At 37.6% G+C, this 26,578-nt stretch overlaps 1 protein-coding gene across 1 annotated transcript in view; it reads left to right on the top strand.

Moving 5' to 3' along the window:
• The window catches only part of SCAI (suppressor of cancer cell invasion), a 128,634-nt gene that overhangs the window by 101,675 nt on the left and 381 nt on the right, over nucleotides 1-26,578 (top strand). Inside the window, exons 15-17 of the mRNA XM_028107791.2 lie at nucleotides 11,196-11,268; nucleotides 14,789-14,962; nucleotides 15,147-15,247. Coding sequence (XP_027963592.1) covers nucleotides 11,196-11,268; nucleotides 14,789-14,962; nucleotides 15,147-15,247 — 348 coding nt within the window. The remainder of the gene's footprint in view (nucleotides 1-11,195; nucleotides 11,269-14,788; nucleotides 14,963-15,146; nucleotides 15,248-26,578) is intronic.

Here is a 26,578-nt window from a genome sequence, read left to right as displayed (position 1 = left end):
ATCTAAGCCGTATAGTAAACTTTTTCTTTCCTGTGCAACTTCCTCCTTTTCCTGGAGCAAACAATTATGTAACGTTGTTCCTTGTTTTTGTCTGAACGTCACATTGATTCAGCCCCAATCTGCTCACCAGTTGCCTTCATCTTCTTTTAGGTTGTTCAGATGTGTCTGTCTCTTAATTTTCTCTTGGTGCCGAATTACCCCCCTCCCCCAGAGCCTCTGAAGGTGCCCTCTACAGAGCCCTCACCCCAGAATCTCATTTCATTATTATCCTGGGACGTCTTCATCTCTTCTTTGTTTCCCGAATCCCATGTATTCCTCTTGGACTCTCATTTCATTTGCCCTCATCTTGGTGCAGCATCTCCAGGAGCAACTTCCTAAGAATGTTGAACAGGAGGTAAAATATTTGAGCTCTTGAACTTCTTCAGTTTGAATGATGGTTTTGGTAGAGATTAGAAATTATTTCCCTTCAGAATTTGAAAGGGTTTGTTGTATTGCTTTCCAGCTTCCAGTATTTCCTAAGAAGTAAAAAAGCATTCTCATTCTTGATTCTTTTATGTGACCTGTTTTTAGTCTCTGGGAACTCTGGAAACATATAGGATCGTCAGTTTGAGCCCCAGTGTTTTTCAACTTCTTAAACAGGGTGCCCTGGTCTGGGTTTGCTTTTTCATGCTGCTTGGCATGTACTTCATGGGTCCTTTCAACATAGAAACTCCATCCAATTTTGTGACTCTCCCCATTTTCTCTGTTCTATCTTTTGGGACCTTGGGACCTTCTGTCATTCCTATATTGGACCTTCTAGTCTAGTCCTCTGATTTTCTTGCCCTTTATTTTCCATCTCCTGCTCCTTTTGCTCTTTAGAAAATTCCATTGCCTTTGTCTTCTAACCTGTGAGATTTCTCATTTGTTTTCTGGATGTTTCTTTCATAAAAATGTAGATGTATGTGTGTGTGTATAAGACATGTGCATACACATACATGTCTTATCTTGTTGTTTTTTTTTTATCTTGGTTGAAGCATCTTCTCTTACCTTTGAAAATACCATGGTATCTTTTTCCTCTATGTTGATTCGTTTCTTTTTGGTTTCGTCTATATATTTCATGTTAGGGACTTTGCTCAGGGTATTGTAATGTTTGCTCAGATTTAAGAGTGGAAGCTAACACAATGATTGGAATGTTTGAGGTTGTGGATAGGGCTTGTCACTCTGAGACGCTCAGTGTGACGATCTAGCTGGACCACTTAGCTGGTTAATCTCTGATGTCAGTATCTTCAGGTCTTTCTTCATGGTCTGGTCATATTCACCAGAGCAGACTCAACTCTTCTGCCTGGAATGTAAGGATCTATCAGCACTATGCTTTGTTTTTCCTAAAGTCTGTATGTGTGTTTATGTTTGTATATTCATGTATCTTTATGTCTCCATTGCCTTACACTTAAAATATTCTTCGTAATAGGTGTTGAATGATGAAATGAAGGTACTTGCTATTATTTTGTAGATGAGGAAATTTTGCTTATGGAGGTTAAGATTTTGCCTAATTGATTCCAGCAGCCTTTCTCACTCCAAAGCCTAACCTCTCTCCACACTTAGCAAAAGAGGAGTTTTGCATGTTAGTCCGAGCCTCATTTCAGTGGGCGGCAGAGGGGGTTTGAAATGCCAAGATCTATGTAACAAGTATGGCCCACTCTTTGGCTCTCAGATTGTCATTAGGGAATGGGCAAATTGAAATGGCCCTATCTGTAGTAATACAGTACTAGTGGGAGTAAAATAAACCCCTCAGTCATTCTGGGCGACACGTCTTTTAGTTCTGCTTTCTTCTCTTTGGAAGAAGAAAATCCTTTGAGTATTTAAATATTTGCGACAGAACTGGATCTCTGCCAGTGAACATGACTTATGCATTTGTCAAAACAGTGATATTTATGTAAACAGCCCCATCCTAAGGTATTTGACTGATGGCTGCAGATGGCCGCAGTCTGTTAAGGCATTCACCCTCCTAACCAGAGCGTGTTAAAAGCTCTTCTGCCAGTCAGCTGCATTCATTCCATTTCTTCTTTGCTACTTTGGAAGACATTCTCTCTCTCTCTCTCTTTTTTTTTTGGTGTTCTACGATTATACTGTGATATGTCTACATTTTGTTTCTTTATATAACCTGTTGGGATTTGTTGGATGTCTTGAATTGAAATGTTGGAGTTTTTCATTATTGCTGGAAAATTCTCTGCCATTATCTCTTAAAATATTGGCGATCCCCTGGCTTCTCTTTCATCCCCTTCTGGAACTCATCATACATGTATATTATTAGCACAGCATTCTCCCTGTGTCTTCCACATCTCTTGACTTCTTTTCTACATTTTCCATCTTTTTGTCTATCTGGTTGAGATTTGGATAATTTCTTCTGATCTGTCTTTCAGTTCACACATTCTTTCTTTAGCTGCAATTAACTTGCTTTTAAACCCATTTGTTGGGGCGCCTGGTGGCTCAGTTGGTTAAGCAACTGCCTTTGGCTCAGGTCATGATCCTGGAGTCTCAGGACTGCGTCCTGCATTGGGCTTCCTGCTCAGCAGGGAGTCTGCTTCTCCCTCTGACCCTCCCACCTCTCATGTGCTTTCTCTCTCTCTCTCATTCTCTCTCTCTCAAATAAATAAATAAAATCTTTAAATAAAAAGAATAAATAAATAAACCCATTTGTTGAGTTTTATATTGGTTGTGTTTTATTTCTAGAAGTTCTGTTTGGTTCCTTTTAAAATAACCCATTGCCTTTTTTATAGTTTCCTCTTTTCTGTTTTCAAGTTTGTTCTTTATTTCTTTAAACTTAATAAGCATACTTATTTTATTACTTATTATCTATCTGAGAATTCTTATACCTGAAATCTGCTTTTGCTGCTGAAAGACACCCTTTAGTATTTTTGTATTCTTGAATGCTTGATGACCTTTGACCAGTTTCTTATCATTATCCTTAAAACTGTTTGTGGGAAATTCACTGAGCCCTAGAATGAAGATACTTGCATCCAGGGACAGTGTGTGTGTGCTTTGGCTAGACACCTGGAGACATTACCATGTCGGGACCATGTTTTTAGGATTACCGTCATGGTATGAATTTGGGCTGCAAACGTGAGAGGGGAGCTTATAATTACAATCCTTGGGCACTCTTCTTTTTTTGTTTGTCTCTGCTCTGTTCAGTACTGAGAAAATTTTCCTTGCAGGCCTCTTGAAGAATGGTCATGGGGAAGAAAGGTGAAAAGTTTCGTTTTGGTTCATCCTTACATGAAAGGTGTAGCCCTTTAGGATTCCAATTTAACAGGGCTGGGTTCCTATCAGAGTCCCATCTTAGGCAGACCCTGCTCTCAGGGGTCCCCTTCTCTGGATTAGATCTTTAAAACCTAAATTCAAGTTGTTTGATTGCCTCAGGGCAAAAGAGATCTGGAGACAGCTTATTTTCTGTTTCTTCTGCTGGTTTTTCCACATCTCTGTGAGCTCTTATCATTGGAGTGGCCCTGGGCCTCTGTCATTGTTCCTCTTTTTTGCAGCTACAGCTCACTCCCTTGATGCCCTTACTTAGTTTCATGACTTTAATTACGATCTCTGTGCTGACAGTTTCCAAACCTGTCTCCAGCCCAGACCTCTCTCTGTTACTGCAGACTCAAATATAATCTACCTACTCCAGATCTCTGATTGGTAATTCTAATCGAGATCGCAAATTTCCCATGCCCAAGACAGAATCCCTGGACCTCTTCCACCTCCAGCTTTCCCCAGCACACCTTTATAGTTGCCCCAGCCCAAATCCTTGGTTTCATACTTGCCTCCTCTTTCCCTCACACTCCACATCCATTTCAGGCAGTCCCTTGGCTGTACCAGATATATCTAGAATCTTACCACCTCCACTGCCCTCACCTGGCTGATGCCGCCACTGTCTTTGCCCTGAACTACTACTGAAGCAGCTCCCTCCCTCCTGCCCTTGCTCCCCTACAGAGTGTGCCTGTATGTCAGATCACGTTCCTAGCCTCCTCATCTCACCCAGGGCGAAGGCTTCATGTTATCTGCCCTCACACACCTTCTCCCTTCAGAGGCATCGCTGAGCCTATCTCTTGCCAGTCTCCCTATCAGTTCTCTTCAAGCACACTGACCTTGCTATGCCTCTAACATACATGGCATTCAGCTGCTTAGGATCTTTGTGTCTCTTCCCTCTGCCTTGAATCCTCTTCCAAAGATACCCACTTTGTTGTTCAGGTGTCTGATAGGTTGAAGCTTCTCAGTAGGGTCTTCCCTGATTGCCCTATTTAAAATCATATGCCCCCCCGCATTCTTTATCCACCTCTGTGGTTTTTTTTTTTAATGATCTATGTAGTATCATACACTATTCTAGGCACTTTACAAATATTAACATGTGTAATCCTTAGAAACCCAGTGTGTTACTTTTATTATTCCCATTTTACTGATAAGAAAATCAAGGCAGGGGCACTGAGTGGCTCAGTCACTTAAGCGTCTGCCTTTGGCTCAGGTCTGATCCCAGGGTCCTAGGATTGAGCCCCACATTGGGCTCCCTGCTCATTGGGGAGCCTGCTTCTCTCTCTCCCTTTCTCTCTCTGCCCCTCATGTTCTCTCTCACTCGCTCTCAAATAAATTAAAAATCTTAAAAGAAAAAGGAAGAAAAAGAAAAAATCAAGCCACAGAAAGGTTAAGTAATTTGTCCAAGGTCACACACACAGCTAGTAGGTGGCTGAGTTGGGATTTAAACAATCTGATTGTAAAGTCTGTGCTGTCTTTTTCCATGTGTAGCACTAGTCACCTTCTGTATTACATAACTGCTTTGTTTACTGTGGGTCTCTACCTGCCATCTCCACCCCCATCTAAACGCCAGCTCCAGGAAAACAGGTTTTTTTCTTTTTTAAATCTGTTTCGTTTACTGCTGTATTCCTACCACCTAGAACAGTCTCTAGTCAGTAGGTTCAAGGAGTATTTGTTGAAGAAAAGAGAGCTTTAAAAATGATACTATGTACTGTTTTAAAGTTGTAAAGATGTTTTAAAGTATCTGTTAAATAGATAATTTTCTGGGAGAAAAAAATCTAAGGGCTATAAGAAGAAGAACCCAATCAGGGTATGAAATAGAGGGAAATGATTGAAGTTATCTCCTTTTCCCTCACAAGAAAGGCTAGCCCTTTGTAGTTCACCAGTAAATACTTTTAAACTTTTAGAATCAAATATACAATTCCAGAGCAATGAAGACCAGAACTATCCATTCAATAGCAATTAGGTCACAAGACACTTGTATGACCGTGAGCGTGTCCTTCGTCTTTTCTGTGCCTTTTTTTCTTTCTCTGTAAAGTAGGTTGGCAATACTGATCTTACAGTATTGTTAAGATTACAAGTTATGATCTATGAAGCCTAGGATAATCCCTGAAAAATAGTATTAGCACTCAGTAAATGATAGAAATTATTATGATATTGACTATTTCAAGACACAAATAACACACACAAAAGAAAACCCTACCCCAGATTAGTTTATCATTATAGATTAGAAAAAAATAAAATACTAGTAAATAGACTTGTAAATAGATTAATAGAGTAATCTAACAAAAGAGTTTATCTGAATTGTACATGAATTTTTTGAAAATCAATCAATATTATATACTATGCCAGTAGGATAAATAAGAAAAATCACATGCTTAACTTAGAGGTCATTTTGTACCCATTCTTTTAAAATAATAATTTATTTTATAAATAAATTTAGCACTCATTCTTTTTTTTTTTTTTTTAAGAATTACTCATTTGAGAGAGAGAGTGCACGAGTGGGGTATAGGGCATTAGGAGAGAATCCTCAAGCAGACTTCCCACTGGGTGTGGAGTCCTACTCAGGGCTCAGTCCCAAGATCCTGAGATCATGACCTGAGCCAAAATCAAGAGTTGGACACTTAATCGACTAAGCCACACAGGCACCCTGCACCCTGAGTACACATTCTTTTTTTTTTTTTTAAGATTTATTTATTTTAGAGAGAGAGTGTGGCGGGGGGAGGGGTAGAGGGAGCGGAAGAGAGAAACCCGAGCCGACTACATGCTCAGCATGGAGCCCCACTTGGGGCTCACTCCCATGACCCTGAGATCACAACCTGCGCCAAAGAGTCGGACACTTAACCAACTGCACCACCCAGGCATCCCCCCAGTACTCATTCTTAATTTTGAAAAAAAAAGCTCAGCTTATGAGAAAAGCTACTATATTAAGTAGCCAATTTTGAACTTTGAATGAGAAACATTGAAAGTATTCTTAGTTAAAATAAGCAAGAAAAAGAGAGTGCCTGCTATCATCCTTGTGATTGATCTTATTTTAGTCCTGACCAGAATTGTTTAATATTCCCAAAATAAAACAATAAAAAAGTTTGTCCAGACTAATAAGAGGTGTAAATATTGAAAAGAAAGAGGGACAGCTGGGTGGTTCAGTCAGTTAAGTGTCTCCCTTTGTCTCAAGTCATGATCCCAAGGTCCTGGGATTGAGCCCTGCATTGGGCTCCTTGCTCAGTGGGGAGCCTGCTTCTCCTCTGCCTGCTGCTCCCCCTGCTCTCTCACTCTCTCTCTGTCAAATAAATAAATAAAATCTTTTTAAAAAATACTGAGGGACGCCTGGGTGGCTCATCCATTAAGCATCTGCCTTCAGCTCAGGTCCTGGGGTCCTGGGATTGAGTCCCACATCAGGGCTCCTTGCCCAGCAGGGAGCCTGCTTCTCCCTCTCTGCCTGCCACTCTCCGTCCTTGTGCTGTCTCCCACTGTCAAATAAATAAATAAAATCTTTTTTAAAAAAATAAAAATATTGAGGGGCGCCTGGGTGGCTCAGTCGTTAAGCGTCTACCTTCGGCTCAGGTCATGATCCCAGGGTCCTGGGATTGAGCCCCGCATTGGGCTCCCTGCTCGGCGGGAAGCCTGCTTCTCCCTCTCCCACTCCCCCTGCTTGTGTTCCCTCTCTCACTGTGTCTCTCTCTGTCAAAAAATAAATAAAAAATCTTTTAAAAATAATTAAAAATATTGAAAAGAAATAGAAATTCTTAATTATAAATGATATAATTTTATATTTAGAAAATCCTAAGGAATCACAGAAAAACTTAATATGCATACAAATTCAGCAAAGTAGTTAGATATGGGATGAATATATAAAAATGAATAGCAGTGTTTATATGAGCTATAGCAAGTTAAAATTTCTGCAATGTATTGGGGCGCCTGCGTGGCTCATTTGGTTAAGTGGCCAACTCTTGGTTTCAGTTCAGGTCATGATCTCAGGGTCGTGGAATCGAGCCCCGTGTCAGGCTCCTTGCTCAGTGGGGAATCTGCTTGAGGATTCTCTCTCTTTCCCTCTCCTTCTGCCCCTCTGCCCACTCAACGCTCTCTCTCTCTCTCTCTCTAAAATAAATAAAATCTTTAAAAAATTTTCTTCAATGTATATTCCATTTATATGCATTAGCCATAATTTTTTAAATATAATAGCATTAAATCATATAAAAAATAAATAAGATAATCCTATGGGAATTAAACTATAAAATTAATTACTGAATGGGTTTGAACAGAGACATGCAAGGTATCCTTAAAGAAACTGTTTCCCAGCCCTAATATTTAAATATAATCTGATAGGAGGAAATCAGAGGTCCCCAAGGTCACCCCCAGGCTCAGCGATTCACAAGGAGTGATAATTCTCAGCATATAATCACACTCACTACTAAGATTTATCACAGTAAAAGGATACAGCGCAAAATCTCAAAGGAAAAAGGCACATGCTATCAAGTCCAGAGAAAAGCAAGCACAAACTTCCATGAGGCCAGTGATGTCACACAGGATGCACTCAGTTCTTCTTACAAGTGAGACAACATGGGTGAAATGTCTAGCAGCGAGGCTCACTAGGGACTCAGTGCCCATGGTTTTCATTGGGGACTCATTGTGTAGGCACCCTCTGCCTGGCACATACTAACATGCCATTGTCCCAGAAGAAAAGCAGGTGCTCAGCATAAACCATCTTGTTTATACAGTCCAGGTAAAGTGAATTGCTCTTACCAGTTCTGCTAATGGTGGGAACCCTCCCCAAATCTAAGTCCCCAGAAGCCAGCCTACGGCCAGCCTTGTAAGCAGGCAGTCAGGCTTGCAGTCAGGCTTGTTAGGCAACTCTCTCCACAGGGTATTGGGGGGAAAAAAAAAGAAGAGAAAGGTTGGTCAACAAGGGAAGCAAAGAAAAAGGAGACCTTGGGACATAAATAATAGCCATCTGCATTTTAACACTATCCAAGAACAAGATCATCAGGGCCAAAGATCCAGAAGGCCATCTCTGCAGTGTAGATAAATGACTCAAGCTGCCTTATCTGAAGAATGCTCCTTAATATCATTCAACTTACACCCTTTGTTTTGATTGCAAGAAATTGCTAATTTACTTGTTTAATTTTTTATATTGATACTATATCCACAAAGTCACAAAATCAAAAATTTTAAAAAGGCTTATATTGATATCTCTTTATACCTCCCAGTCTCAATTCACTCACTCTCTTTCTCTCTATGGGTAATCACTGTTGTCTGTTTCTTGTTTATCCTTCTAGAATTTTTTTAACGTATATATAAGCCAAAACAAATACATAGTCTTAGCTATATAAATGGCAGTTAACATGCTATATACAACTGTTCTACAGCTTACTTCGTTTTCACTTAATGAGAAATGTTGCGGGGGGGCACCTGGGTGGCTCAGTCAGCTAAGTGTCCAACTCTTGATTTTGCCTCGGGTCATGATCTTACGGTCATGAAATTGAGCCCCATGTCGGGCTCCATGCTGGGCGTGGAGCCTGCTTAAGATTCTCTCCTTCCCCCTTTCCCCTCTGTGCCCCCCTCCCACCCTACTCTCTCTCTCTCTCTCTCTCAAAAAAAAAAAAATGTTGGAGATCTTTCCATATCCCTTCATAAAGAACTTCTTTGTTCTTTTCTTTTTTTAATAACTGCATAGTATTCCACTGTATGGTTGTGCCAGAATTTATTTTACCATTTTACCAGTCCCTTGTTGCTGGTCATTTGGTTGTTTCTAGTCTTTACTGTTACAGCCAGTGCTGCAAGGAATAATTTACGGCTTAATGTTATCACAAGTTTGAGAATATATTGTTTTTTTTTTTTTAAAGATTTTATTTATTCATCTGAGAGAGAGAGAGAATGAGAGATAGAGAGCACGAGAGGGAAGAGGGTCAGAGGGAGAAGCAGGCTCCTCGCTGAGCAGGGAGCCCGATGCGGGACTCGATCCCGGGACTCCAGGATCATGACCTGAGCCGAAGGCAGTCGCCCAACCAACTGAGCCACCCAGGCGCCCGAGAATATATTGTTAGTATAAATTTTTAGTTGTAGAATTCCTGTGTTAATGGAATATAGATGCTGCCAAATTGTCTTCTAAAGAATTTGTTCCAGTTTATACTCCTATCATCTTCATATGAGTATTTGTTTCCCCATATTCTTGCCAACAGTGTATATTCTCAAACTTTTGGAAATTTTGCTAAACTGGTAGGTTAAAAATGATATTGTAGCGTAGCTTTGATTTTATTTCTCTTATCAGTAACGTTAAGCATCTTTTTCATGTATTTGAGTTAGTTGTATTCCCTTTTCTGTGAATTCCCTGTTGTCTTCCACTCATTCTTCTATTGGATCAGTGGTCTTTTTCTTACGGATTTGGAGAAGCTCTTTCTATATTAAGGAGATTAATCTTTGTAATGTGCCTTGCAAATATTTTCCCCAGTTCATCATTTCACTTTTGATTTAGCTTATGCTGTATTTTACTATGCACAAGCCTTTGATTTTGTAACTGGGCTTATTAATCTTTTTTTTAAGTTTCTTTGTTTTTTAAGTACTCTCTACACCCAACATTGGGCTTGAATTTATGACTCAAGATCAAGTGTTGCTTGCTCTTCCAACTGAACCAGCCAGCACCCCAGGGTTTATTAATCTTAATCATAATAGAAAGATCTTCTCGGTTATAAAATAATAACACTTATTTTCTTATATTTTCTTTCAGCACTTTTATTGCTTTTTTTTTTTACATTTAAATCTTTGATATATTTGGAATTATCCAAGTGTGTGGTGCAAAGTATGGAGCCAACTTTTTTCTAGATGGCTATCCAGTTTTTTCCCTACTGGATAGCCATCTAGCCATTAAATTTTCCTACTTTCTTAAAAATTTTATTTTATTAATTTATTTTAAGTAATCTCCACACCCAACGTGTGACTTAAACTCACGACTCTGAGATCAAGAGTCACATGCTCTTCCAACCAAGCCAGCCAGACACTCCAAATTTTCCTACTTCCTAATTTGAAATATCATCTTTATCATATATACTGAAGTCCTGTCTGTTTTGGGGTCTGATTTTGGATTCTTTGTTCTCTTCTCTTGGTCTTCTGTCTATTCTTATGCCAGTGCCACATATTTTTAGTTACTGAGGCTTTAAAGTATGTTTCAGTATCTCATGAATCTAGTTCCCTCTCTTTGTTCTTCTTTTTCAGAGTTTTCCTGGCTAATCTACTTTTTCCATATGAACTTTAGAATTATTTTTTTCAGTTGCAGGAAAAAATATCTGTGGCCATTTTTATTGAGGTTGGTTCAAATTTTAATAAATTAGTGTAATGGTATCTTTAGAATGAGTTTCTCTCTAAGAACATATTGTGTCTTTCCATCCTTTAGAGAAAGGATATCCTTAATCAGGCAGAGAGTGTTCTAGTTTGAGTATCAGCTTTAATTCTCACTGTAAATTAACATATTGACATTCTGGTTTTATACATCATTCTGTGTAAGCAGTTAATTTCATTCACAATGAGAAATGGTTGCAGTCTTCTCTGATTACTCCCCAGTAAGTCAGGTTTTAGAGCCTGTAAGGCGGAGAGCCAGATTCTAGAGCTTGGAAAATCCACCCTTGTAAATAATTGGTGTACATTGCCTATTTTGGCAGATAGCCAGACGATCTTTCCCTGTAACACCGCAACTATGTATATGCCTTTATTTTAAAAATAGTTTACTTTTAGTAAACTTCACTATTGTAAGAAAGTCTATTATGCATGGTAGTTATACATGATGGCAGTCTGTTCAGCTGTTATTGATGTTTGCATCTGCTTATGAGTAAAAGGGCCCTATGTACAGTAATGACGTGCTTTGGAAAATTACTGAGTAACTATCTGTGGTCAAATTTTTAATGAAAGTTTTAAATTCTTATATGTTACAGAATTTCACAAACTTATTTGGACAGCCACTAGTCTGCTTGCTTTCTCCTACAGCATATCCAAAAGCTTTACAAGGTATGTTGTCATTACCTGTTATATCCATAGGTTGCAAATAAACACTGTCTGCATTTTGAATAATACTAATCTTTGTCTCCCCACCTATAATGATCACGTGTTGATTTATAGTGCTTAACGTGGCAGGTGTCAGTCTGAAATAAACCCAGAAGTCTTGCCAACAACTAGACTTCTTTAATGCGCTGCCATTAGGTCTTGAGATAATTCTAAAAGAAATGATAAATCATCCCTGAGAAAAGGGTGTTTTTGGTCCCTTACCAAAGGGGGAACTCATGATTTGTGAATTTTAAAATTTGTTTTGCAGGTGTTTTTGTTTTGTTTGGTTTTGGTTTTGGTTTTGGTGTGCGTATCGCCCTTCATACAACATGATTTCCTGTATCTCTGGCTACATATTTTAGGCATTTTTTTAAATATTTTATTTATTTATTTGACAGAGAGAGAGAGAGCACAAGCAGGGGAAGTGGCAGGCAGAGGGAGAAGCAGGCTTCCTGCCGAGCTGGGAGCCCAATGCGGGGCTCGATCCCAGGACCCTGGGATCATGACCTGAGCTGAAGGCAGCCACTTAACTGACTGAGCCACCCAGGTGCCCCTATTTTAGGCATCTTTTTAAAAACTATACGATTTCTGGTCTAGAAAAACTTCTCAGCCTATGCCTGAGAGTTAGGATAACCTTACTGGCACAACTTAAAGGGTTTCTTTTATTCACATTTTTACCTTGTTGTATTTTTAAAATAAAAGCACCTATTTTCAGTGTGCTAGGGAGACAGTGTGTCCGGGTTATGGCTGTTTCTCAGATGGCTGAGAAATGAAAGACTGTCTTTAATAATTTGTCCTTGATAAGCAACATGTAAAATAAAATCTAATTCCAACTCCCAGTCATTAAGCTAGGTAAAAACTAAACAAACCTTAACCGTGTTTTAGCAGTCCTTGTCACTGTTTCACCATCTCCCTGGCTGTGAATAGTGCTGATGTCTCTCTGTGGGAGATAGCATTTTACTGCTACTTCCCAGCCAGAAGCCCTGTCTACTGACATAGTTTGACACAGGAAGTGATGGTCAGCATTTGAAAGCCTGAGAGAAGCTGGAGACTTTTCACCGTTGTTTTAAGGTAAGTTTTGCTATTTAACAGGGAAAAAAACCATGTAGGAATATTAAGTTCTTGTATCCAAAAGTCAAATTACTAAGGGATAGAACTTACCTTCAAACAACGGTAAAATTCTCCTGCTTTGAGGACTTTATTAACCTGTTTCCTGTCATTTCTGGAGAAATGTAACCCCTTCCAATTACTTAAGAGTGCTTTCTGCTGTCAATTTGTCCTATTAAGATGCAGCTTTATTTAAAATTGCATGAGCTACTGGGTTAATACCAAGATTATTTGTTCCGAAAGGCTTTATTGCATAGAGGGTAAAAACAGAGACTCTGGAGGTAAGCTGATTGAATTTGAATTCCGACTCAGCCACTGACTAGCTATGTGACCTTGGGAAGTTACGTAGCCATTCTGTGCCTCAGTTTCTTTCCTATCAAATGGAGATAGTAATAGTACTTCCTCGTTAAATAATTTTGGGTATATAGTAAGTATTCAATATGTGCTGTCATTTTTTAATTGTCATTATTATTAATGCTTATTATCACACTTGGTTGTAGTATACGTCCTTAACATTTTTTAGTCCAGTATCATATCTTTGTGCTAGAAAGCTTAGACGTCTAATCCCTTAAATATGGCCCATCTGAGCACAAAGCTAGCAGATACTTAAATATTTGGGATGTCTAATTAGGTTCCTGCACCTCCAGTAACTAAAGTCTCCAGTTCTCCCTTGAACCGTGAGTTACATCATCTATACAACAAACATTTATTCAGCATTTATTTATCAGGTTCTGTGCTGGGCGCTGGAATTAACACTCTGACCAGACAAACACAGTATGTTCCTCACAGAGCCACATGTCTAGCCAAAGATACAGACAACCTAAGAGGCATTTCTTATAGGTGCTATTAGTGTTTCATAGAAGGAAGCATATGGAACATGTAAGAGGAACTCCTCAGCAGCCCTTCCAGGTGAAGAAAATGGATAAAAAGATGTCAAAGTGGAGTTGAAGGTTATATAGAATTATATGGAGCTGGGACATGGTTAACAAGAGTGTTCCAGCAGAGCAATAGCATGTGAGCCCAGACATAAGAGCTCTGTGATGAGAGAGTTTATGGAACTTTTTTTTTTAAGATTTTATTTTTAAGTAATTGTTAACACCCAACATGGGGCTTGAACTCACAACCCCAAGATCAAGAGTCGTGTGCTCTACCCACTGAGCCAGCCAGGTGCCCCAGTTTATGGAACATTTAGAGAAATTAAAGTACTTCCTGCTAGTGGAAGGATAGGGTGTGGGATTGTGTGACTGAATCATGAAAAACCTTTTAGGATTTGTGAAGACATTAAAATGGAGGACAGCGGGGTGCCATCAAAAGATGGTGAACAGAAGAGTAGACGGAAGAGCATTCATTAACCTTGTGGAGAATGGGTTGGAGAGGAGCACTGATGGAAATAGGAAGATGGTGGTGGCTTCAAAAGATACTAAGCCCAGAGAGCCAACAAGATTTGGTGACGGATTGGATATGAGGGAACGAGGGAGAGGAAGGAGGCAGAGGTGAACTTTCAGGTTTCTGGCTAAGATGCTGGTAGAAATGATGGTACTGGATAAGAAGCAGACTTGTAGAGAACAAAAGGGAAGAATTTGCTTTCAATTTCTGACAAGTTGGGTTTGAGGTTACCTTTGAAACTTAGGTTGAATATTGTAGTCTAGAGCAGCTCTGTTCAACAGAAAGATAATGTAAGTCATGTGTAATTTTAAATTTTCTAGTAGCCACATTAAAAAAAGTTTAACAGGTGAAATTAGTATATCTTTTTGTAGTGAGGCTCTGAAATCCTACGTATATTTTACATTTCACAGTGCACCTCACTTTGGACCAGTCACATTTGAAGTGTCCAGCAGCTACAGTAGGACAGTGCAGTTCTAGACCGGGTGAGCTCGATCTAGGCTGCAGATAAGAGAACTGGGAATCAGTAGGCATATACGTGGTAACTGAAATCGTGGGAGTAGGTGAGATCAGCAATGTGTAGGGTCAAAGAGAGAAAATATTGATATTTAAGGGATAGGCAAGAAAGAGCAACTAACAAAAGGGAATGAAAAAGATGGCCGATTCTAGTACTCATCGGAGAATTCTATCATGAACCACCCATGTACTTGCCGTATTTGGATAAAATTTGTTAGTTGGAGTGAAGAAGACAAAGGAATATGTTCCTTTTCCATTTCTCTTAAGTTTCCTACGCTCTGTCTTAAGTTTGTTCAGAAAGCAGCTACCTGGGATGTTTTTGTAGTTCCATGCAGAATCTACTTTATTGAATTATGATTTAATGATACAGCTTTAATTTTGTGTAATATCATTATATTAAAATATTCCTCAAATGGATCTCTTATCTTTTGCAAAACTGTTGTCTATATATATATATATAACATGTTTGTTATTACAGATCAATCTCAACGAGGTAGCCTCTTCACTCTCTTTTTGAACAATCCTCTAATGGCCTTCCTATTTGTCTCTGGATTGTCAAGCATGCGCAGAGGCCTATGGGAAAAATGTCAAGAATATCTTCGAAAAATCAACCGTGATATTGCCCAGCTACTGACCCATTCACGTTCAATAGGTACCCTACTAATCTAACTGAACACTTAACATACTATAATGGTTTTATATTGTTGAAATTGTTTGAATTTTTAAAGGTATTTGTTGAAGGCAGGAAGGTTGAGAAGATTTTCGAACTCTCTTCCCCTTTGAAATGAGTTTTTCTTTTAAGCATCTTTTTACTGTCATCTTTCTCCTCTTTGCAGATCAAGCATTTCTCCAGTTTTTTGGAGATGAATTTCTTCGCTTGCTTCTCACAAGATTTATCTTTTGTTCAGCCACCATGAGGATGCACAAGATTTTTCGGGTAGGCAAAGAATATTATTAAAGACCAATTTTACCATTTTAGGTATTTAGGAATCATGTATTATATTTTATTAAATATACTGTATTAAATAAAATTTTAATAGATTCAAAATAATATTTACAAATTATTATGTAACATATAAAGATGACCCATATAAGGCACATCTGAATGCCAGTTTAAGAAGTAGAACATTTTCATTACCTTTTAGGCCCTTCCTGGATCCTTTCTCTCTCTCAAATAAAATTAAAATCCTGAATTTTATAATTATCATTCGTTTTTCTTTATAGCTTTGCCATATATATTTATATTCCTACACAACATGTCGATGGATCCAAATTGTATGTATTCTTCTACAGCTTGCTTTTTTTTCACCTACTATTATAGTCCTGAGATTGAGCCAAGTTGATGACAACTATAACTTTCATCCATTTGTTTTCAGTGTGCTATAGGATTCGATTGTTTGACTGTATATCAAAAATTTCTTGTCCATTCTACTGATAATGGATATTTAGGTTGTTTCCATTTTTTTATTATTATAAACAATGCCACTGTGAAATCTTCCATCAGTTACCTGGTACACGTGTATAAGATTTTCTATACTGGGATGTGAGGTCAGATTATATAAGCATCTTCAACTTTACTAGGTAATGCCAAATGTTTTGCAAAGTGGTTGTATCAATTTACACTCACTAGCAGTGTGTACGAGTTACTTTTGCTCTAATCCTCACCACTTGTTGCGGTCTTACTTTATATCATGTGACTCTAATGGGTATAAATTAGTAGTTCATTGTGGTTTTAATTTTTATTTCTGAGATTGCTTTTAGGTTGAGTAACTTTTCATGTTTTATTCTTTGTTCCTCTTTGTGAAGAGTATGTTCAGATCTTTTGTCCATTTTGCTCTTAAGTGATTTGGCTTTTTCTGTGAATTCATATAACTACATAACACTGTTTATTGAGGTTTTAAAAATTTTAGCTATTATATTTTTCATTTCTGTGAGTAACATTTGGTTCTTTTTCAAATATGCCTGAACATTTTTTAAAGAATTCATTTATTTACTTGAGAGAGAGAGAGCGGGGGAAGAGCAGAGAGAAACCAGAAGGAGAGAGAATCTCCAGCAGACTTTGCATTGAATGTGGAGCCTGACACAGGGTTCAGTCTCAATACATATATTTTACATTTCACAGTGTACCTCACTTTGGACCAGTCACATTTGAAGTGTCCAGTAGCTACAGTTCATCAAAAGGAGATCCTGATCTGAGCTGAAACCAAGAGTTGGATGTTTAACCAACTGAGCCACCCAGGCACCCCTATGCCTGAACATTTTTAAGTCTCTTGTAACTTTTAGTTTAAAAATAGGATGATTTTTTTCCATTTTATTATGGTAATTTTAAATATGAAAGAATTGTACAATGAATATCCATATATACACTAGCTAGATTCTGCAGCTAACATTTTGATATATTTGTTTTGGTACATTTATCCATTCCTCTTTTCATTCATCAGTTTATCTCATTTTGTGATGCATTTTGAAATAAATGGTGGACATCAATAGATTTTACCCCTTAACCCTTCATCATACATATAAATAACTATACACACACACACACCTTTTTTTAATTTTATTTTATTATGTAATGTTAATCACCATACATTACATCATTAGTTTTTGATGTAGTGTTCCATGATTCATTGTTTGTGTTTAACACCCAGTGCTCCATTCAATATGTGTCCTCTTTAATACCCATCACCAGGCTAACCCATCCCCCAACCCTCCTCCCCTCTAGAACCCTGTTTGTTTCTCAGAGTCCATAGTCTCTCATGGTTCATCTCCCCACTTCTTTTTTTTAAATGTGAAGTGCACAAAACTAACATGTGCCATTAGGTGAGTTTTGACAAATACATACACCTGTGTATCAAGTTATACAACATAGCATCATTCCAGAAAATTCTCTCTAAACCCTTTTCCAGTCAGTCCAGTACCCATTACCCCAGAGGCAATGCTGTTTTTTATTATTTTCACTATAGCTTAGATTCACCTATTCAGGAACTTGAATTATACAGTGTGTACTCCTTTGTGTAAACCTTCTTTGACCAAGCATGTTGTTCTTTTTTTTTTTTTTAAGATTTTATTTATTTGATAGAGAGAGGCACAGCGAGAGAGGCAACACAAGCAGGGGGAGTGGGAGAGGGAGAAGCAGGCTTCCCGCTGAGCAGGGAGCCCGATGCGGTGCTCGATCCCAGGACCCTGGGACCATGACCTGAGCCGAAGGCAGATGCTTAACGACTGAGCCACCCAGGCGCCCCCACGCATGTTGTTCTTGAGATTCATCCATGTTTCATATAAAAGGAGCTCATTCCTCTTTATTACTGAGTAGTAGTAGTCCATTGTCTGAATATACCACAGTTTATTTAGACCTTCTCCTTTTGATGAACACCTGGCCAGTTTTAAATTTTTGACTACTGTAAATAAACCGGCTGTGAACATTCTTGTACAAGTCTGCTCAGACATATATTTTGAATTTTCTTGGTCATAGGGTAGGTATGTGTTTAGTTTTATTATAAACTGCCATTTCTCAGAGTATTTGTACCATTTTATGTTTCTAGCAACAGTGTATGAAAGTTTCCCTATATCCTTGCCAACATTTGGTGTTGTCAGTCTTTTAAATTTCAACCATTTTTGTGAATGTTTTTTTAAAGATTTTTATTTATTTATTTAAGAGAGAGAATGAGCATGAGCAGGGCAGGGGCAGAGGGCGAACCACACTCCCTGCTGAGCAGGGAACCCAACGTGGGGCTCAATCCCAGGACCCCAGGATCACAACCTGAGCCTAAGGCAGATGCCCAACTGACTGAGCCACCAGGCGCCCCCATTTTTGTGAATTTATAGTGTTATCTCATTGTAGTTTCAATTTGCATTTCACTGAATACTGTGATGTTAGACATCTTTTCATGTGCTTCTCAGCTATATTTTATTGCATTCTGTGGCTTACCTTTTTCTTTCCTTGATCAGTGGCTTTTCTTAACAGTTGCTTTTAAATTTTTGATGAAGTTTCAACTAACCAATTTTTTTCTTTTGTGGTTTGTGTTTTATCCAAGAAATTTTCACCTATTCCAAAGTTACAAAGATTTTTTCCAAGTTTTCTTCTAGAAGTTTTATAGCTTTAGCTTTTTTACATTTAGGTCTATGATGTATCTTGAGTTATTTTTGTTTACAGTGTAACGTAAGGGTTAATGGCTTTTTCTTTCATATGGTTATGAAATTATTTTAGTATCATTGAAATGGTTATCCTTTTCTCTTTGAATTACTTTTGTAACGTTTTTGAAAATCTGTCAACCATATATGTATATAGAGATATTTCTAGACTCTAAATTCTGTTTCATTGACCAATGGCATTTTTCTCCAATACACTGCTGCCTTAATTATTCCAGTTTTTTTTTAATTGATTATTCCAGTTTTATAATAAGTCTCAAAATCCTGTAGTGTGAGTCCCCCTAAAATTGAAGTGTTTTGGTTATTCTGGGTCCTTTCTATGTGAAATTTAGCAGCAACTTCACATTTTGATTGGGATTGCATTTATTCTATGTAACCAATCTATGGAGAATTGTATTTTAATAATATTGAGTCAATCGATGACTATGGTGTATTTCCCCATTTATTTAGGTCTTCAGTTTCTCTCAGCAGTGTTTTGTGATTTTCATCTTATAGGTGTTGTATGTATCTTAATAAATTTATTCCTGAGTATTTCAAGTTTAGAGATGCATTATAAATAGAATTGTATTTTTTATTTCATATTCCAATTATTAGTTGCTAATACACAGAAATACTGCTGTTTTTAAAATTGACCTTGGGGCGCCTGGGTGGCTCAGTCGTTAAGCATCTGCTTTTGGCTCAGGTCAGGATCCCAGCGTCCTGGGATCGAGCCCTGCATCGGGCTCTCTGCTCAGAAGGAAGCCTGCTTCTCCCTCTCCCACTCCCCCTGCTTGTGTTCCCTCTCTCGCTGTGTCTCTCTCTGTCAGATAGACAAATAAAATCTTAAAAAAAAATAAAAATAAAAATAAAATTGACCTTTTTTCCTTGCAGTCTTGCTAAATTGAAATGTTAGTTCTGCTAGCTTTTTTTATACATTCCTTAAGATTTTGTATGTACATAATCATGTCATTTTCCAACAAAAGTAGCTTTTACTTCATCCTTTCCAATCTCTATGTCTTTTATTATGATGGGGTTTTGTTTGTTTTGTTTTTGCTTTTGTACTTTATTTCAAGGTTAGGTCTTCTGGTAAAATGTTGAATAGAACTAGTGAGAATGGATATCCTTGCCTTGTTCCTGGTTTTTGGGGAAAAATATTTAATCTTCTACCATAAATTAGATGTTGCCTGTTGGTTTTTCATAGATGTCCTGTTTCAGGTTGACTGAGCTCCCTTCTGTTCCTAATCTGTTGAGATTTTTTTTATCAGTAATAGGTATGGAAGATTGTCAAATACTTTTTTTCTTCATTAAATGATCTAATATTAATTCTATTAACACGATGAATAGCATTGGTTGATTTTTCTAACAGTAAGTTCGGCCTTGTATATATCTGGGTTAATTGTATTTTGTGGTCACGTATTATCCTTTTGCATTGCTGGATTCAATTTGCTAGTATTTCCTTATGGATCTTTACATCTTTTGTTATGAGTGAGTATGGGACTTAATTTTCTATTCTCATAATGTTTTCGTGTGGTTTTGTTATCAGGATATTGCTGACTTCATAAATTGAGTTGGGATGTGTTTCATTCTCTTCTACTTCTTATAGTTTCTTTAGGATTGGTATTATTTCTTCCTTGGAAGGTTAGATAGCATTCACTAGTAAAGCATCTGGACATAGAGTTTTCCTTTTTGGAAGTTTTTAAATTATGAGTTCAATTTCAAAGGCTTTCCATATTTTCTGTTTTTCTTAGTCAATTTTGATCATCTGTGTCTGACAAATTCTTTTGTCTAATTTATTGCAAAACATTGTCCCTAATATTCCATTATTCTTTTAATCCATATAGGCTCTCCAGTAATCTTTTATCCTCATATTGGTAATATTTCCTGTCTTGTTTTTTCTTTCTCAGTCTAGCTAAAAGTCTGTTAATTTTAGTGATCTTTCCAAATAAACAACTTTTGCTTTCATTGACTTTTTTTTTTACTGTTGTTCATCTTTTTATAAGCTATTTCCATATATGCTTTATTGTTTCTCTTCTTTTTAATTACGGTTGACTTTTAAACAGCACAGGTTTGAACACTCAGGTCCACTTATCTGTGAATTTTTTTATATAGTACAGTACTGTAAATGTATTTTGTCTTCCTAATGATTTTCTTAATAACATTTGCTTTTCTCTGATTTACTTTATTGTAAGAATATAGTACATAATACATATACATATAAAATATGTGTTAATTGGCTTTTTCTGTTACCAGTAACGCTTCCCAGTCAACAGTAGGCTCTTAGTTAATTTTGGGGAGTCTAAAGTTATATATGGATTTTTTTTTAAGATTATATTTTTAAGTAATCTTTACACTCAACATGGGGCTCGAACATACAGCCCCAAGATCAGGAGTCGCATGCTCCACCGAATGAGCCTGAGCCACCCCAGTGCCCCATAAAATTACATGTGGATTTTCACCCGTGCTGGGGTTGGCACTCCAAACTCCCAACATTGCATTGTTCAAGGGTCAGCTGTACTTTGATTTTAATTTTCTCTTTTAATTTCTGTATTTTTAAGCTTAGACCTAACAACTTTTTTCTCTTCTAATATAAGCACTTTCAAGCACTGCCTTAGTATGAATTAAATAATTTGAAATTTATTTAAGATTCTCTCTCTGCCCCTTCCCGACCTCCTGCTCTCTCCCATTCTCTCTCTCTGTTAAAAAAAAAGGGGGGGCACCTGGGTGGCTTAGTCCTTAAGCATCTGCCTTTGGCTCAGGTCATGAACCCCGGGCTCTGTGGGGGGCCTGCTTCTCCCTCTCCCACTCCCCCTGCTTGTGTTCCCTCTTTCACAGTGTCTCTCTCTGTCAAATAAATAAAATCTTTAAAAAGAAAAAGGAGTTATGTATAAATGTCAATTTGTTCAATTTGCTACTGAACTATTTTAAACAGTGTTCTGTATTCTTACTGATTTTTTGTCTGCTTGTTCCATCCCTGACAGAGGAGTATCTAAACCTATAATTATAATTATGAATTGGTTAATTTCTCATTTCAGTTCTCATTTTTCTTTGTGCATTTTGAAGCTGTTACTGAGCTCACACATACTTAGGGTTGTTCTATCTTCTTGTTGAAATTACCCATTCATTTATGAAATATCTATTATGCATGGCAGTATTCCTGGATCTGCAATCTATTTGATTGATATTAATATAACCATACCTGTTTTCTTCCGGTTTGTGTTTGCATAGCAAGTCTTTTTTCACACTTTCACTTTTAACCTCTGGTTCTCCTTATACTTAAAATGGATTTCTTTTCTTCTTTTTTTTTTTAAGATTTTATTTATTTATTTGAAAGAGAGCACAGGGGGTGGGTGGGCAGAGAGGCAGAGGGAGAAGCAGACTTCCTGCTGAGCAGGGAACCAGATGCCGATGCTGGGCTCAACCCCAAGACCCTGGGATCATGACCTGAGCTGAAGGCAGATGCTTAACTGACTGAGCCACCCAGGCACCCCTAAAGTGGATTTCTTTTCAGTAGCATTAGTTACTTTTTTCTTCTATTTAGTTTGCCAGTCTCTACTTTCATTTGATATTTTTAGTTTTGAATTATGTTAATATTAAATGTAATTTTGTAACATAGTTTGATTTAAGGGGCACCTGGGTGGCTCAGTCGGTTAGGCGTCTGCCTTCAGCTCAGGTCATGATCCCAGGGTCCTGGGATTGAGCCCCGCATCGGGCTCCCTGCTCAGCAGCGAGCCTGCTTCTTCCTTTCTCTCTGCTTGCCGCTCTTGCCTACTTGTGCTCTCTATCTCTCTGTCAAATAAATAAATAAAAACTATCTTTAAAAAAATAGTTTGATTTAAATATACTATTATTTGTTATCTATTTGCCCTGGCTGTGGTTTTTTTTTTTTTTTTTTTTCTTTCTCTGCTGCTTTCATCTTCATTTGAATTAACAGAGGTTTTGTTTTGGTTTGGTTTAGAATTTTATTTTAACAATAGTATTTACCTTTATATGTTGTTTTACTTATTAATACGACTTCACATTTAATATAATTGTCTTATAACAGTATACCTTTATATTCTCCCTCCCACTCTGTACATTTGACTTTTATGAATCGGTATATACTAAATGATACTTTGTGGTTAGCATAGCATTAAACAGTCAATGAATGATCTTTTTAAAAACTTTTTAAATGATGGGGCACCTGGGTGCCTCATTTGGTTAAGTGTTTGTCTTTGGCTCAGGTCATGATCTCAGGGTCCTGGGATTGAGCCCCATATTGGGCTCTCTGCTCTGCGGGAAGCCTGCTTCTCCCTCTCCCTCTGTTCCTCGCCCCACTCATACTCTCTCGCTCTCTATCTCAAATAAATAACTAAAATCTTTTTAAAATTTGCCGCTCTTTATTTCTTCCTGTATTTAATTTTCCATCTGCTATCATTTTTCTTACTATAGAATTTCATTTATCATTTCTTAGAGTGCAGAATCTGATGGTAATTCTTTCATTATTTATTTCTCTGAAACAGTCTTTATTTCACTCTGATTTTTTTTTGAACCATAGGTTAAGAATATGTTGTTTTGTAGCTAAATATATGAGTTATTGGGTCACCTGGGAGGCTCTGTCTGTTGAGTGTCCGACTTGATTTCAGCTCAGGTCATAATCTCAGGGTTGTGAGATCGAGCCCCCCATTTGGCTCCATGCTCAAGGCAGAGTCTGCTTGAGAGGGTCTTCTCCTTCTCCATCTGCCCCTCCCGTTGCTCTCTCTCTCTCTCTCAAATAGTAAATATTTTTTAAAAAATAAAAAATAGGGCGCTTGGGTGGCTCAGATGGTTAAGCGTCTGCCTTCGGCTCAGGTCATGGTCCCAGGGTCCTGGGATCGAGTCCCGCATCGGGCTCCCTGCTCCTTAGGAGCCTGCTTCTCCCTCTGCTTCTCTCTCTCTCTCTCTCTCTCTCTCTTTGTCTCTCATGAATAAATAAATAAAATCTTAAAAAAAAATAAAATAAAAAATAAAAAATAAATATTTGAGTTATCTTTATCTTACTGACTTCTAAGCTAATTCCTTTGTGGTCAGATAAATATACCTTGTATGGCTTAAATCCTTTTAACTTACTGAAACTTCTTTTATCATCCAGATGTCATCTATCATGGTAAATGTTCCACAGATACTTTCAATAAACATACATGCTAATAATGTCATAACATCAGATACAGAGTTTTATAAATGTCTTTTAGATAACCTTGACTTACAATGTTCATGGTTTTTATATCTTTACTGATTTTCTGAATACTTGTTCTATCAATTATTGTGATGTGTAATGTGTCTTTTCATTTTTCTCTGGGTATTTTTAAGATTTTTTTCTTCATATTATTTCCTATGATTTGATTATGATATACCTTGATAGGGTTTTTTTTTTAATTAGAGTTAATTGATCATCTTGGATCTATGGAATATTTTTGGAATACTTCTGGTCATTTTTGTTCAGATATTTTTCTTCCTCCATTCTCTCTGGGACATAGTTACATATATATTAGACAACCTGTTGTTAACCTCCACATCACTTCATGTGCCCTTCATTTTTCCAAAAAAAGTCTTTTTCTTTCTTTCTGCTTCAGTTTCTATTGCTGTGTCTTCAAGTTCACTGATGTTTTCTTCCTTAGTGTCTAAAATACTGTTAATCCTATCCAGTTAGTTTTTCATTTCAGGAATTACAGTTTTCTCATCTCTAGTTCTGTTTGGTTCTTTTAATATTTTCCATTTCCCTCCTCATTATGTTTTCCTTTGTGCTCTTGAATGTATGTGTAAGAGCTAAAGTCCTTGTCTCCTAATACTATATTCTCTATCATTTATAAGTTTGTGTTTATGATTTTTCCTACTGGTTAGGGCTCTCATATTCCTGATTTTTTATATGTCTAGTAATTTTCTCGTAGAGTATGTACATTGTGAATTTCAAGTTGTTGAATTCTGGACTTTGTTTATTGTAGCAGGGGTTAAATCAACTTGCAAGTTCCTTTGACCTTCTTATGACTTGTTTTTAAGCATTTTAGGGATAGATTTAGAGTAGTGTTATCATACAGATGTAGGTTTATTTTGGCCCAATACTAAGAGGCATAATTTTTCTGGGGTCTCTTTCATATGTTCCCTGTTTCAACAGATTTTCTCCACTCTAGGAAGTGTTTGATCAGACCTCAAACATCTCTCAGCCCTGTGTGAGCTGAGAGAATTATTCACCTTACAATAGTCCCCCATTAGTTCTTGTTTTTTGGTGTTTTTTTTTTTTTAGGGTTGTTGAACAGTTCTTTTTTTGTCTATATGAGGAGTATTTAGTATTTAGTGTGGTAAAACAAAATTTTGGTCTTTATAGTTGTAATGAGTAACGCCTAAGGACTGAAGAACAGTAGAAGTGATATTTGAATATATGAACTGTCATGTGAGATGCATAGAAAAGCAGTAACTTATTTCTCCAGGAAATTTTAAATGAGTGACAAAATTATAGTCTATAAAAATTACCAAGGGGTACCTGGGTGGCTCAGTTGGTTAAGCGGCTGCCTTTGGCTCCGGTCATGATCCCAGGATCCTGGAATTGAGCCCTGCATCAGACTCCCTGCTCAGCAGGGAGTCTGCTTCTCTCTCTCCCCCGTCCCTCCTCCGTCACTTGTTCTTGCTCTTGCTTTCTCTCTTTTTCTCAAATAAATAAAATCTTCATTATTTTTTAAAAGAATTTATTTATTTATTTGACAGAGAGAGAGAGCACAAGCAGGGGAAGCGGCAGGGAGAGGGAGAAGCAGGCTCTCTGTGGGTAGGGAGTCTGATGCAGGGCTCGATCCCAGGACCCTGGCATCATGACCTGAGCTGAAGGTAGAGGCTTAACCATCTGAGCCACCCAGGCGCCCCTAAATAAAATCTTAAAAAAAAAAAAGAAATTACCAAATAAAGAAGAATTTTCAAGTGAGAATACCTCATTTTTGAAATGGTCTCTTTCTTTTGCTTCTATGCAATTACAATTTTTTTTCTTTTTCCTTTACTATTCCTTTTCTGTTTTTTTTTTTCTTTCTGGTATTTCCTTTTTTAGGGACTCTTTTTTTTTTTTCACTCTGTTTGCTAATATTCTTAGAAATCTTAGCCGTTTTTCATGGCTTTAATATTTATCTCCATGCATATTATATCCGTCTTTACATATACTGCTCAAACCTGTCTTCTGAGATAGATCTGAATTTTCAAATTCCTTTTGAGGGGCAGTTCTGTATTACCCTATTACTTCAAATAAAATATATCTAAAACCTGAAGCTTTATACTCTCTCCAAATCATTTCCTCTTGTACTTCTCTTTTTCTTTCAAATGGCTCCCAGTTCTTCTCTTATGTCATTTCTTCCTAAAATCTCACAGTCATCTTTGACACCTCCCTGTCCTATAATTAATTGCCAAGGCTCATTAATTTTTTTTAAAGATTTATTTATTTGAGAGCAAAAGAGAAAGAGAACGAGCGGTGGAGAGGGGTAGAGGGAGAGAGATAGAGAGGGAGAAGCAGACTCCCCACTGAGCAGGAAGCCTGATGTGGGGCTCAATCCCAGGACCCGGAGATCATGACCTGAGCCAAAGGCAGATGCTTAACTGACTAAGCCACCCAGGTGCCCCAGCCAATGCTTATTAATTTGACTTTTTCAGTGCTTCTCATGTCTTTCCTCTCATTTTAATTTCTGCTGCAACATCTATTTATTCATTCATTTAGCCAAATACTTGTTGAAATCCTACATATGCTAGGACTTTCCCCTAAGAAGTTGGCATTATATGATTTCTACAATACAGCAGAGTACTCAAAAGTGTCAAGACCCAATAAATACTTGTAAAGTAACTCACTGAATGAATGTATTAGGTTGAACCATATGAAACTGTAATTTTTGAAGGTCCAAGTAGCCAAATATCAGCAATTTCCTGTGTTCAACAAGTACACTGCTATTAAGAATCATACTACTAGGGGCGCCTGTGTGGCTCAGTCGGTTAAGTGCCTTCGGCTCAGGTCATGATCCCGGGGTCCTGGGATCGAGTCCCATGTGCCTCTCCTGCTGCCCCTGCTTGTGCTGTCTCTCTCTCTCTTTCTGACAAATAAATAAAATCTTAAAAAAAAAACAACCTAAAAAAAAAGAATCCTACTACTCTGCAGAGAACT

Source organism: Eumetopias jubatus, unplaced genomic scaffold, assembly GCF_037043125.1.
Source record: "Eumetopias jubatus isolate StellerSeaLion01/CBP00866 unplaced genomic scaffold, mEumJub1_p1.0 scaffold_15, whole genome shotgun sequence".
Lineage (NCBI taxonomy): Eukaryota > Metazoa > Chordata > Mammalia > Carnivora > Otariidae > Eumetopias > Eumetopias jubatus.
Note: the sequence above shows the minus strand (reverse complement) of the source record. Positions and strands in the feature narration are given on the sequence as shown.